This window comes from Aphelocoma coerulescens (assembly GCF_041296385.1).
Source record: "Aphelocoma coerulescens isolate FSJ_1873_10779 chromosome Z unlocalized genomic scaffold, UR_Acoe_1.0 ChrZ, whole genome shotgun sequence".
NCBI lineage: Eukaryota > Metazoa > Chordata > Aves > Passeriformes > Corvidae > Aphelocoma > Aphelocoma coerulescens.
Window position 1 is genome coordinate 44,968,812 of NW_027184085.1, and position 11,327 is coordinate 44,980,138.

Consider the following 11,327-nt stretch of genomic DNA (forward strand, 5'->3'; position numbering starts at 1 on the left):
AGAGGACATGGGCAGAGACAGGGATCTGTGGTCACATCCGTTCCTCCGTGTAGGGGCAGAGCACTACCCTCTGCTTCCAGTTTTCTCTCCGGAGGAGCTGCTGGGCTTGAATGCCCTTTCTCCCCATGTGGCACTCTCCATGTGCTGGGGGCTGCCTTAGCTCTGGTCATTGATGCACCGGGTGTGTGAGCACATTGACTGTGCCCTCCAGGGCTCTCCCACCGTCAGGTCCTGGCACCATCCCTGGGCCATGACCCTCTGCCTGCAGACTCCTCTTGCACCTAATGCTTGGCAATCCAGGCGCAGGTGTTCTGCTCACCCTGGGGCTGGCAGAGCACAAGCTGGGCCCTGGACAGTGTCCTGTGAGGTCCCCTTTGAATGCTGACACTGCTATGTGGCTGTGATCCTTACCATATGGGGTCAATTCTTCTTCATTCTTGGTGGCTCTGAAGAGAGGTAAAATCCTTCTCACCCTTGGGTGCTGTGTGTGTGCACAAGGGAAGACATGGAGATTGTATCAGAACCTCAAATCACATGGAGTGGGACCAAGTTTGCGAAAGGGTGGAGGGTCTGAACTGCCCTTCCCCCTTCATGGTAGCAAGGGAAGGGGGAGCATGGTGTCAGCGATAGTGGGAGTCACAAGTCTTGCAGGTACAGACCATGATGGCTCTGTGCTTGCCTGGCAGATCTAGCTCTGACTGCATCATCCAGCTCCTGCTGCTGCCAGGTGGCCTCTTTTTGCTTTGGCAAAAAGGCCATAGAAAACATGAACCTAGTACAAAGTCGTCACTGCTCTGACCTGATGATTTTTTTTTTTGTATGTGAGTTGGGCTTGGGCTATCTTGCCTTTCCTTTCCCTTGCCCTGGTTCTGCTGAGAGTCTGTGCGTCTGAATTCCTGGCCAGAGGTGAGTTTTCTTCACATCATTGCTCTGCCTCTCTTCTTCAGGTCATGGCATTTTCCATGTATGCTTTATGGCAATGTCTCCCCTCTGTGTTGCTCTCTTCCAGATGTGAATGCCTTCAGTTCAATTGCTGAAAATGAGGATGCGCTCCTCAAGCACTTATTTGAAGGCTATCAGAAATGGGTCCGCCCTGTGGAAAACTCCAATGACACCATCAAAGTCCTTTTTGGGTTAAAGATATCACAGCTTGTGGATGTGGTAAGTGTTGTGTTAGGCTCAGTAAAACACCCCTTCTTTTATAGACAGTTGTGCCTCCACCTGGGAGGGCTGGTAATGTAATTAGCTTTTGCTTCCTGCCACAAGAAATGCAGAGTGATGGTTGGGCAACAAAACACTGAGTGTGAAATGGTGCTGGTGATATGACCTTCTGCCCCTCTCCACCCTCAGCAAGGACTCTAGGACTTATTTGTTTTGAAGGAAACCCGAAGGCTCTTTTTTCCCTGATGTTCTCAGGGAACGACACCTCATTTCCATAAGGTTTTAATCAAACAACCCATGCCAGACAGTCCTTGACATCTATGTGGCAGTTTAATGACAAGACAGCTACAGGAGAGGACCGAGGAAGGGTAAGAGCTGATCGGACATTATTCCCTCTAAGCAAGCTTGTATTGAGGCCAAAGGTAGTTAAAGTTTTAAGCCAGCTGGTCACTCAGATAAAACTCTAGAGGCAAAATAGATAATCCTGTGTTTCTGCTCATGTGGAAATTTTTCCTTCCCTTTCCACTGCAATGCACAGTGGAACTTGCACAATGCCCAGAGGTACTCATGCAACAGTGTGCTCCTTACATCCCCCAGCCCCTGGTAATGTCCCCATGTGCTGTGGAAGGCACACTCTAATTTTATGCTTTATTTACATATTTAGGACAATGTTTCAGCTTGTGTCTTCCGAAACTCACTCCAGGTTGAGCAGTGCAGGGAGATGAGCCAATCTCTGAGCCCACAGCCATGTGAGACCTGATACCACTTGCTGGCTGAGCCCTGCTGCATCCTGGCTCTTTGGCATATGATTCCTTTGATCTCCTGTGAAATGCCAGACCTCAGTTTTCCAGCCTCAGGGACTCCCAGTGATAGCAGGGACAGCACATAGAAAGTCAGTCCATTTCCCTCAATAGTGACTGAAGAGCCCAAGCCCATGGGGAAGCAGGACCATAGGAATCTCCTCATATTGGCACAGGGTGGGACTCAGCAGGCATAGGCTCTATTTCTAATGGCTGCTTTGGTATTGCAATCCTCTCTACCTTGTGTCACCCTAGGATGAGAAGAATCAGCTGATGACAACCAACGTGTGGCTGAAACAGGTAAATTAGACCACATCTGACCACACTTTTCCCCATGTGGAGCTTCTGAGCTGAGTAGCCATCCCAGTCTGCTGTCCACTGTGCCATCCATCCCATTTTGTGATGCTGAGTGGCCAGCACCAAGATACCTAACCTGACGTCTTTACTTCACTCTTCTCATTTCTTTAAATGTATAAAGAGACTGAAAGGCAGGCAAGTAGGCCTTTATGACACAGGGTACCCTCTTCTCCTGACCTTCACCCCAGCTGTATTTCAGGGAAGCGACACACCCTGTACTGCACTTGGCTATCCCTGGGATGTTGTATGTGCCCTGAGGGACTATCCTGTCTCAAACTTAGAGGTCACGCAAGTACTGTCTCCCTTGCCTGAGCTAAGGGTGGTGCCTCAGATAGATTTCTTCATTCCTCAGCATATGTAAAGAGAAAAAAAAGGCCACACCACAGACCTTTTCCCATTAAAAGCTGCAGCAAATGAATCAGATCTCTCTATCATAATTGCTTCTGGAACTGATGGTGATTTATACAAATGCGGGAAAGGTGCAAGTTGAACTGTTAGGTCTCCTTTCTTCTTCTTCACTCCTGAAGAACACTGTTTTTGGTTTAGGTTACATTGCACCAGTTTATTGACCTTGTGACAATTATTTTAAGTCTCTCAGCCTTGTGAGTATCTGTAAAGATGTCAGCTAATCCCAGGCAGAGGACATAAAAAACAAACCGTACTTGAGATCCTGCCAGGGAGAAAGGTTCCTGGGGATCGCTGGGCTGGTGGACAAGAAATGTGAGTCAATTTTTGTCTCAGTCTGGGTCCTGTAGTGTTCCAGTGTGAGATTCTGGCTGGAGCAAGACCCCTAAAACCCATATGGATATTGTGTGTAAAGATGGTCTCTCCCTTGAAGAGGGAAAAGCTCAGACTTCCCCTCACTGTGGGGAAGACAGGAATTTCCCCTTTTGCTGGAGAAATTTCTCTCTGATCCAAACACAGCTGCTGGGAGCCTGCCCTGAAATATCTGCAGTATTACATTTTCCCCATCTTCAGCTGCAATTGTAGAGCCCCTTTTGTGCACAAGGCCACATCTTGGCTTCCTTACTTCAAGTATCCACTTGGGCAGACAGCAGAGCCCTTCTGTAAAGGTCACCTTTCTGCCTTCATCTGTCCTCTCCCATTCCCACCCACTCTCCTTGCAGGCTGTAGCACCCAGCTTCACCTGCAGGTCCAAGCCCTGTGCACTGTAGACAGACTGATTTCTCTGGAAGCCTTGGTAATCCTCAGATTTTAGCCATGGCAGCTCCTCAGGGAAACTCAGGACTGTGATTTCCCAGAGCTGGGCTCCCAGGAGTTGTTACCATTTCTAATACTGCTTCTTCATCTGATTGGGCTGAGAACATTAAGGCCTGAGGTAATGCAAAGGGAGCAGAAAATGAGGCACAGGCTCTGATTTTCACACATATAAGTGCTCTCAGGAGCTCAGGCTGAGCACTGAATACCTGTGGCCTGACCCAGGTGTCCTGCTGTGGGAGCTGTGCATTCATGTAGGCCCAGCTCCCTCAGCTTTTCCTTTTAAGAGATGCTCCAGTCCCCTCATCATCTTTGCTACCCTCTGCTGGACCTGCTCCAGGAACTCAGTGGCTCCTTTGTACTGAGGAGCCCAGACCTGGACACAGCACTCCAGATGTACCTCACCAGGGCTGAGTAGAGGGTCATGATCAGCTCACTCAGCCTCCTGGCAATTCTATTCCTAATGTGCCCCAGGATCCCATTGGCCTTCTTGGCCCCCAGGACACACTGCTGGCTCATGGACAGCTTGTTGTCCACCAGGACCCCCAGGTCCTTCTCCCCAGAGCTGCTTTCCAGCAGGTCAGCCCCAGCCTGTGCTGGTCCCTGGGGTTGTTCCTCCCCAGGTGCAGGACCCTGCATTTGCCTTTGTTGAATTTCAGAAGTTTCTTCTCTTCCCATCCCTCCAGCCTGTCCAGTCCTTCTGAAGTGCTGCCCAGCCCTCTGGGATATTGGCCACTCCTCTGAAGTTTGTGTCATCACTGAACTTGGTGAGAAGGCATCTGCCCTTCATCCATGTCACTGGTAAATAAGTTAAACTGCACTGGGCCCAGTATGGAACCTTGTGAGACACCACCAGTGACAGGCCTCCAAGCAGACTCTGTCCACTGATTACAACTCTCTGGGATCTGCCATTCCGCCAGTTCTCAATCCACCTCACTGTCCACTCATCCAGTCCAAATGTCCTGATTTTGCCTATGAGGACCTTGTGAGAGAGACAGTGTCGAAAGCCTTGCTGTAGGCAAGGTAGACAATACCCACTGCCCTCCCCTCTCCATCCAGGGAGTTGTTTCATCATGGAAGGCAATCAGGTTGGTCAAGCATGATTTACTTTTAGTGAATCCATGCTGATTGCTCCTGATCACCTTCATAATTTCTCTGCAAGAGTCTTACTTTTCTTGAATAAGCAAAGCTTAAACACAAGCATTTTCTTTTTTTTTGTTCTAACATTCTGATGCCCAAGATGGTGGTCCCTGATAAACAAGCAGGCTGACACACAAGGTTCAGAGGAGCCTTTAGTGGTTGCTGAGAAAGTGTCTGGATTCAGGCAAGCTACGGGGTCTACCAGCACGGGTCAAGAATCCGGGTCCAGATTTTTCTTCCACTAGTGGTGGGTTAAACTCTTCAATGACAGCACAGAAATGGGAATTTGGCACAACTGGACATAGCAATTGCAACATCTGGAGCAGCTTGCAAAAAAGGGAGAAGAGAGGAAAGAGCCGTATGCATCTGCTGCTACAGTGTGTGTCGGCATAGCCCACAGGGAAATTCCTGTTTTAAACTGCTCATCTTCAAAGTCTGCACACAACCTATATTCTGCTCTAGTAGGAAGGCATAACCATTTGCCTTGGAGAGACAAAAGAGCACTTTACCTGGGAGAGAAATCAATGCAGGGCAGGGGGAAAGCGAGTAGTATTGCAGATGGAGCAAATAACCCAGGCCAAGGGGCTGCTCCAATTCAACTCCAGAGGGATGATTCTATTCCAGGTGGCTCACAGGGTATTTGGTGCTCTTGTGTTAGTGGCAGCTACAAGCTGACTGTGTTGGTTGCTGCTCAGCCCTGCCTATTCCCTTGCATGATGTGCGTTTCCAGCCCCGTTGTACCTATTGCAGGAAGTGTCCAGGACATATGTGAGACTGTGACCACTTAGCCTAGGCTGCTGGAGACAAGTTAGATACCCATCCTCAGAGAAATGCTAACACTAAAAGTGGTGTTCTCTGTCCCTGATGCTGAGGTTATGAGCAGCAATGGCCCCTCTTCTCTTTCCATACACGAACAAGAACAAATGTCTGTAGGTATAGCTGTGAAAAGCATGTGGAATCAAAGAAATAAGAGGGGAACAATATGGAGAATTAATAGAGAACATTGCTTTTTTGGTTCATCCTTAAGTCATGGAGGAAACTGCCCAGTGAAGGCTGAGACTTCCACATCCCTGGAGATCTCTTAGTGCTGCAGCTTAATGGAAACTGGTTCATCTTCCACTTCTTGGTATTGACCACAGCCTACAGCTCTTGCATCATGTTGCTGCTATTTCTGTGGACAAATGAAAATCCTCATCAATAATGAATAGGGATCAGAGAGCTGGTTTTCCATTGCTTTTCTGTGGAAATCTCCAGGTTGCTGGAGCCACTTTGTTATGATCTGCCTATCTGGAAAACCAAAAAAGGAGACAAAAATTATTCTAGACTTCAGCATGATGAAAATGGACAGGACTCTCCCTGCTTTTCTAACAGAATGCTTTACAATAGCATCATATTATTTTTCCTGCAATAGTCTGCAGGTATTTCTGATGAAAGAGCAATTTACTTTTTGCAAGGACAGTGTGCAGATATGAGGTGTTGTATTCCATTCACTGAAAAAAGCCAGGTCTCCACTGAAAAGTGAATTAAGGCCACCTCTCCTCATTTGAGTACTAGTACCCACACCACCTGGCTCTTCCATGGGGTCAGTGCCAGCCAAAACCAGCTTGGGCTGGTTCTCAGAGGAAGGGAAAGCTGCTGCACTAAAGGGAAGTGGCTCCTTCCTTCTAGACTACTCTCAGGTGGGCTGTGCAGGGTGGTGAGTGAAGTGAGAGTCAAGTGCTCTCCAGGAGTGCTGGCCTTGAGGTTGCCAGCCTAGGGATGGGTTCTTGGGTCTCACCTGTGTCTGGAGGAGCAGTGCTTGTGGGGATTAACATCTCCCAGCCGTGCCTGTGTGGCATCCTCTCTGCAGCTGAGCAGCCTCACACCAGGCTCTGCCTGCTGCGCTGTGCATGCAGTTTTTCTGAGGCACAGGCAGGGGTGAGGAAAGAGGCTGCTGCATATGAGTGGGCAGAGGACTCTGCTGTTTCGTTATAGGAATGGATCGACCACAAGCTCTCCTGGAATCCAGATGAATATGGTGGGATCACCGCTATCCGGGTCCCCTCTGAGTCTCTGTGGCTTCCCGACATTGTTTTGTTTGAAAAGTGAGTAGAGTGGCTCCTCGCTCTGGGCTTAGGCCAGAGCTTGGGCAAGGCATGTCAGCTACCGTGAGGCTTGTGTGTGCTGTCAGAGGGCTGCTTCTTTAGGCAGTGTGAATGTTGTGCACTGTGTGCTCCAGGTGAGGGACAGAAAGCAGAGCTGAGAGGGGGTAGGACTGGGGCAAACATAGTCCTGAACTCGGTACTGTTTCTTCCTATCCAACTCCCAGTGCTGACGGACGTTTTGAGGGATCCCTGATGACCAAAGCCATAGTGAAGTACAATGGAGTGGTGACCTGGACACCACCGGCCAGTTATAAGAGCTCCTGCACAATGGATGTGACCTTCTTCCCCTTCGACAGGCAGAACTGCTCCATGAAGTTTGGGTCATGGACATATGATGGCAATATGGTGGACTTGATTTTAGTGGATGAAAATGTAGACAGAAAAGACTTCTTTGATAATGGGGAGTGGGAGATCTTAAACGCCAAAGGTATGAAAGGCAACAGGAAAGATGGGCTGTACTCTTACCCATTTGTCACTTACTCCTTTGTGTTGAGACGCCTTCCATTGTTCTACACTCTTTTCTTAATAATCCCTTGCCTGGGATTGTCTTTTCTAACTGTCCTGGTGTTTTACCTACCTTCAGATGAAGGAGAAAAGCTTTCACTGTCGACATCAGTTCTAGTGTCCCTCACTGTTTTCCTTTTAGTGATTGAGGAAATAATCCCTTCTTCTTCCAAAGTCATCCCTCTGATTGGTGAATATCTGCTCTTCATCATGATTTTTGTGACCCTCTCTATCATCGTGACTGTGTTTGTTATCAATGTCCACCACCGATCCTCAGCAACTTACCACCCCATGGCTCCTTGGGTTAAAAGGCTCTTTCTCCAGAAGTTGCCTCGTCTGCTCTGCATGAAGGGCCACGTAGATCGCTATTCGTTCTCAGAGACTGAAGAAAAGGGAACCACCTCGAAATCAAAGTTTCTGGGGAAGCAGAAATACAAGCAAGCAAAAGATGGAGAGAAAGTTGTTATTGCCTTTCTGGAAAAGGCAGCTGACTCCATTCGGTACATTTCCAGGCACGTTAAAAAGGAGCATTTCATCAGACAGGTAGGTGGAGGGAGGGCAAGGAGGGAATCACACTTTCCTTGACAGTGATGGCCTCCAAGCTCTTCTCTTTTCTGCATGCTTTTCTCTTTGCTTCATCTTCCTGCTCTCCTCTGAGACATATTCTTCCTCAGATCTTGATAAATAATATGCTTCCTGAGACAACACATAGCTTTAAGGAGAAGTGTATTGTGCTGTGGGAGTCCCTGCTCTTCACAGAGGCAAGAGACTCCAGCAGCCTCTCCTGGAGGAATTCCTGGTTTGGGATTATTTTAATAACCTTGTTGTGTAAGTTTGGGGTACACATGAATCTGGAAGCCTCTAAACTATGCTCTTAAAATGTAACTTTCACACTTACAGGCAGGCTCTATGACATTTGCCAGGTGTCAGTCCTGGCCTCCCAGCACATACTCTGCACTGTGTAGCTGCTCTGTTTTGAGTAGAGGTCTTCTAGATTTTCACTGACACCTGTTCAGATTAGCTCCCAACTACTATCCTTCACCTCTTAATGATCCTCCTGGTTTTTAAAATGGCAAATTACTGTGTGCAAACAATGCATCTCATGCAAGGGTAGGACAGCAGAACAATGCATCTGGCAGCATTTGGAAAGAGAAAAACTTCTGTTAGCACGCTCCTAGCAAGAGCTAGGGCTTTGTTCAAACTGTGCTGAGAGGACTATAGCACAAAGAAGAGCAGTAAATCAAACATGTAGTATGTGTATACTGTCCATGACTGAAACCTGTTTGAAGCTGAAATAACTGTAATAAAAAGGTCCCTTGAATCACCTTAATAAACACACTTTTGTGTGTAGTTGTAGTAGTTGTGCCAATACTCAAAATTCAGAATTCCCCTCCTGAGTGTACCCAATCTGAGTCAACAGGTCACTTAAGCAAACACAAGTAAATCGAAGCCCTTGTACTGGAATCAATGCCTGTGTCCAAGTGCTGTGCCAGAGCCTCATCCTTGCACTTGGAGGGAAATGCAGGTCTGTAAAAAGAAATCCATTTCACTGTAAAGCCACCTTCAAAGCTAAGTCAGTAAACTTTCATATATGCACTTAACTGAAAGCTTTTTCATAGGCTGAAGGAGTTGTATCACCATGTGCATAGAACTATGGAACTGTTCTGGAGCCTTGAGCAATTTGCAGCTATGAGTGCTGAAAAGGTGATCCCTGTCAGTTTTAGGCTACCGCATACTACAGACTTTAATTTTAAAACCAGATTTGGGGGGCTGAAATATATGTAGCAGTATCAACAAAGTACCAGGCTTGTTACTGTTTATGTTTATCCTCCCTCTGTCCTTTCCAGGTTGTACAAGACTGGAAATTTGTAGCTCAAGTCCTGGATCGGATCTTCCTGTGGTTATTTCTGGTGGTGTCTGTGACAGGTTCAGTTCTCATCTTTACCCCTGCATTACGGATGTGGTTGAATAACACTCTGTAGAAAATGCTCCTACAGTAACATAAAACAAGCACAGTGCCAAGGGATGGTGGTGCCTTCGAGCTTGGTCTCTGCTGTGCAAGAGGGGAAGCAGCAGCAAGAAAGAGGGAAGGTGATGGTAACAGTGGGCATTGATTAGTGCTTTCAATCTTCATATAACTCTAACAGTAACAGATTCTGCTGAAATCAGAGAAGAGCTTGGTATACAGCCAAGTCCTAAAGTAAACTGGAGGTGTGCAATGGGGTTATAATTATTTTCTTGTTAGCTTGGTTGTATTACTATAAAAGCCAAGATTATTAGTTAAAATTGGAAATAGAGGCTCTTGCACAATGATTATACTTAGAAGGCAGATCTGCCAGTTAAAATGCTACATTATAAAAAAAGTTACAGCAGGAACACAAATCTCTACTCAGTTTATCTGTGTTTCCAAGTGAAAACCACTAAGTCTCTGCAGTTGCTTTATGCATGTGTCAGAACTGGCAATTGCATGGCATATGCATCAGAAAAAGTATAAATTCTTCTTGGATGGGATGCTCAAAACCTTGACTCTCTAGCCTAACCTTGCTGCGGGATGAGCTCGACAGTGGCAGAACTTAACACTCTGCCCACCTGCTACCAGCCTTTATGGCATTCACACTTGATCTCTCACCTCAGCCATCAGGAAGGTATGAGGTATTGCCCACCTTTCAGTATTATTTGCAATTTTGCTTGCTGCTCTGTAATGTACCAGAAGGCTGATGAAGTGAGGATTTTCCCCCTTGCTCCACATTTAGAAACTATTATTCCTTCACCTGCTTGCTCACAAGTGGAAGATCACTTAAGCATACTGCACGGAGGAAGGTGGCTATGCTGCTCCATAAGGCAACAGTGATATTCCTGAAGTGTTCAGCTGGAGGGAAGCTGCAAACATAGCTTTTGGCAGATGAAACTTGTGGTTGCTGCAGGAGTGGGGTTTTTCTTGAGAGCTATGGGGTGGGCTGGTCGCCAGGAAGATATATTTTTGGATGTTGGCTTGTCCATATTACCCAGGCAATTCAGAATTTCATTCCTTTGATTCCTTTACTTTGGGATCTTTTTGCATGATTAGAAACAGCTCTTAAATGTGTTAAGTAAGCGAGGTGTGACTGAAAACATCCAGGTGAAACTCCTGAATGCAGGAATGAAGCTCTCACCACTTTTGCTGGAACAGTGTTTTCCAACATGGTTTTAGAAAATCCCATTCAGAACTTGCAAATGTTTTCAAGGTTAGGTAGGAGTTTGGAGATCCAGTTTTTGACAATCTAAATATGTGTTAAAGTTTTAGCTAGCCTTGAAACTGTCTCCCTAGGGATGGTGGTTTAAAAGTGTTAAAAATACATAGAGGTGTTCTTGTGCTTGGATTATGCATGCACACCAGACCTCCATGAGTTAATGCAATCCCATCTTGTTGTGTCAATGCAGAAACTTCTGTTCACTTGTGCAATTATTATTAATAAAGATGTATTTAGTAAATGATTCCTGAGGTGTCCATACACTGGGCTATGCTGTTGATTTGTCGCCAACAAGGCTAGATTGTAGCTCATTTTAAAAGTTTTGCCTCTGTTTGAATAGATTATATTCCAACAGAGGGGTTGGCATGTTCTTGGAAAGTCCTCATTACTTTTTAGCTCTGTATGTGAGTTTGAGCAAGAAGTGTTCAGATCTGGTTATTATATTGTAGGAGTGTCAGAGACTGAAATATTATATTTTATGACTTAAACATTTTCTTAAAGGACTTTTAAAACTGTATTACAAAAGCTGAAGAGAAGACTCCCACACCCTGAATGGGGCCCTGAGGCCTGACACTGCTCGCTGATGAAGATAAGATAAGATAAAGTAACAACTCAGGGCTGGGGACATTCACTGAGCATAGGCTTAACACCTCCAAGATGAGGACCACAGCCCCAGGGCTATCAGCTGCCAGGCTCACACAGACCCTCCCACCAAGGGGTGGAGGGAGGAGAGACTTTGGGTATCTTGGAAAAGCCTCTGGTCAGAGGTGCAG

At 46.6% G+C, this 11,327-nt stretch overlaps 1 protein-coding gene across 1 annotated transcript; it reads left to right on the forward strand.

Annotated features, from left to right (window-relative positions):
• Window positions 1-830: 830 nt before the first annotated feature.
• Window positions 831-10,775, forward strand: CHRNB3 (cholinergic receptor nicotinic beta 3 subunit). Its single transcript, XM_069001791.1, has 6 exons — window positions 831-906; window positions 1,010-1,161; window positions 2,217-2,261; window positions 6,651-6,760; window positions 6,985-7,867; window positions 9,172-10,775. Exons 3-6 carry the CDS (start codon window positions 2,235-2,237, stop codon window positions 9,304-9,306), a joined length of 1,155 nt encoding a protein of 384 aa, XP_068857892.1. The 5' UTR covers window positions 831-906; window positions 1,010-1,161; window positions 2,217-2,234; the 3' UTR covers window positions 9,307-10,775.
• The last annotated feature ends 552 nt before the right edge of the window (window positions 10,776-11,327 follow it).

Excerpts from the sequence above, each read along its gene's own strand:
- CHRNB3 (XM_069001791.1), top strand. The coding sequence starts at position 2,235 with ATGACAACCAACGTGTGGCTGAAACAG. Across the intron at positions 2,262-6,650 it reads CCAACGTGTGGCTGAAACAG|GAATGGATCGACCACAAGCT; the intron begins GTAAATTAGACC and ends GTTTCGTTATAG. Across the intron at positions 6,761-6,984 it reads GACATTGTTTTGTTTGAAAA|TGCTGACGGACGTTTTGAGG; the intron begins GTGAGTAGAGTG and ends TCCAACTCCCAG.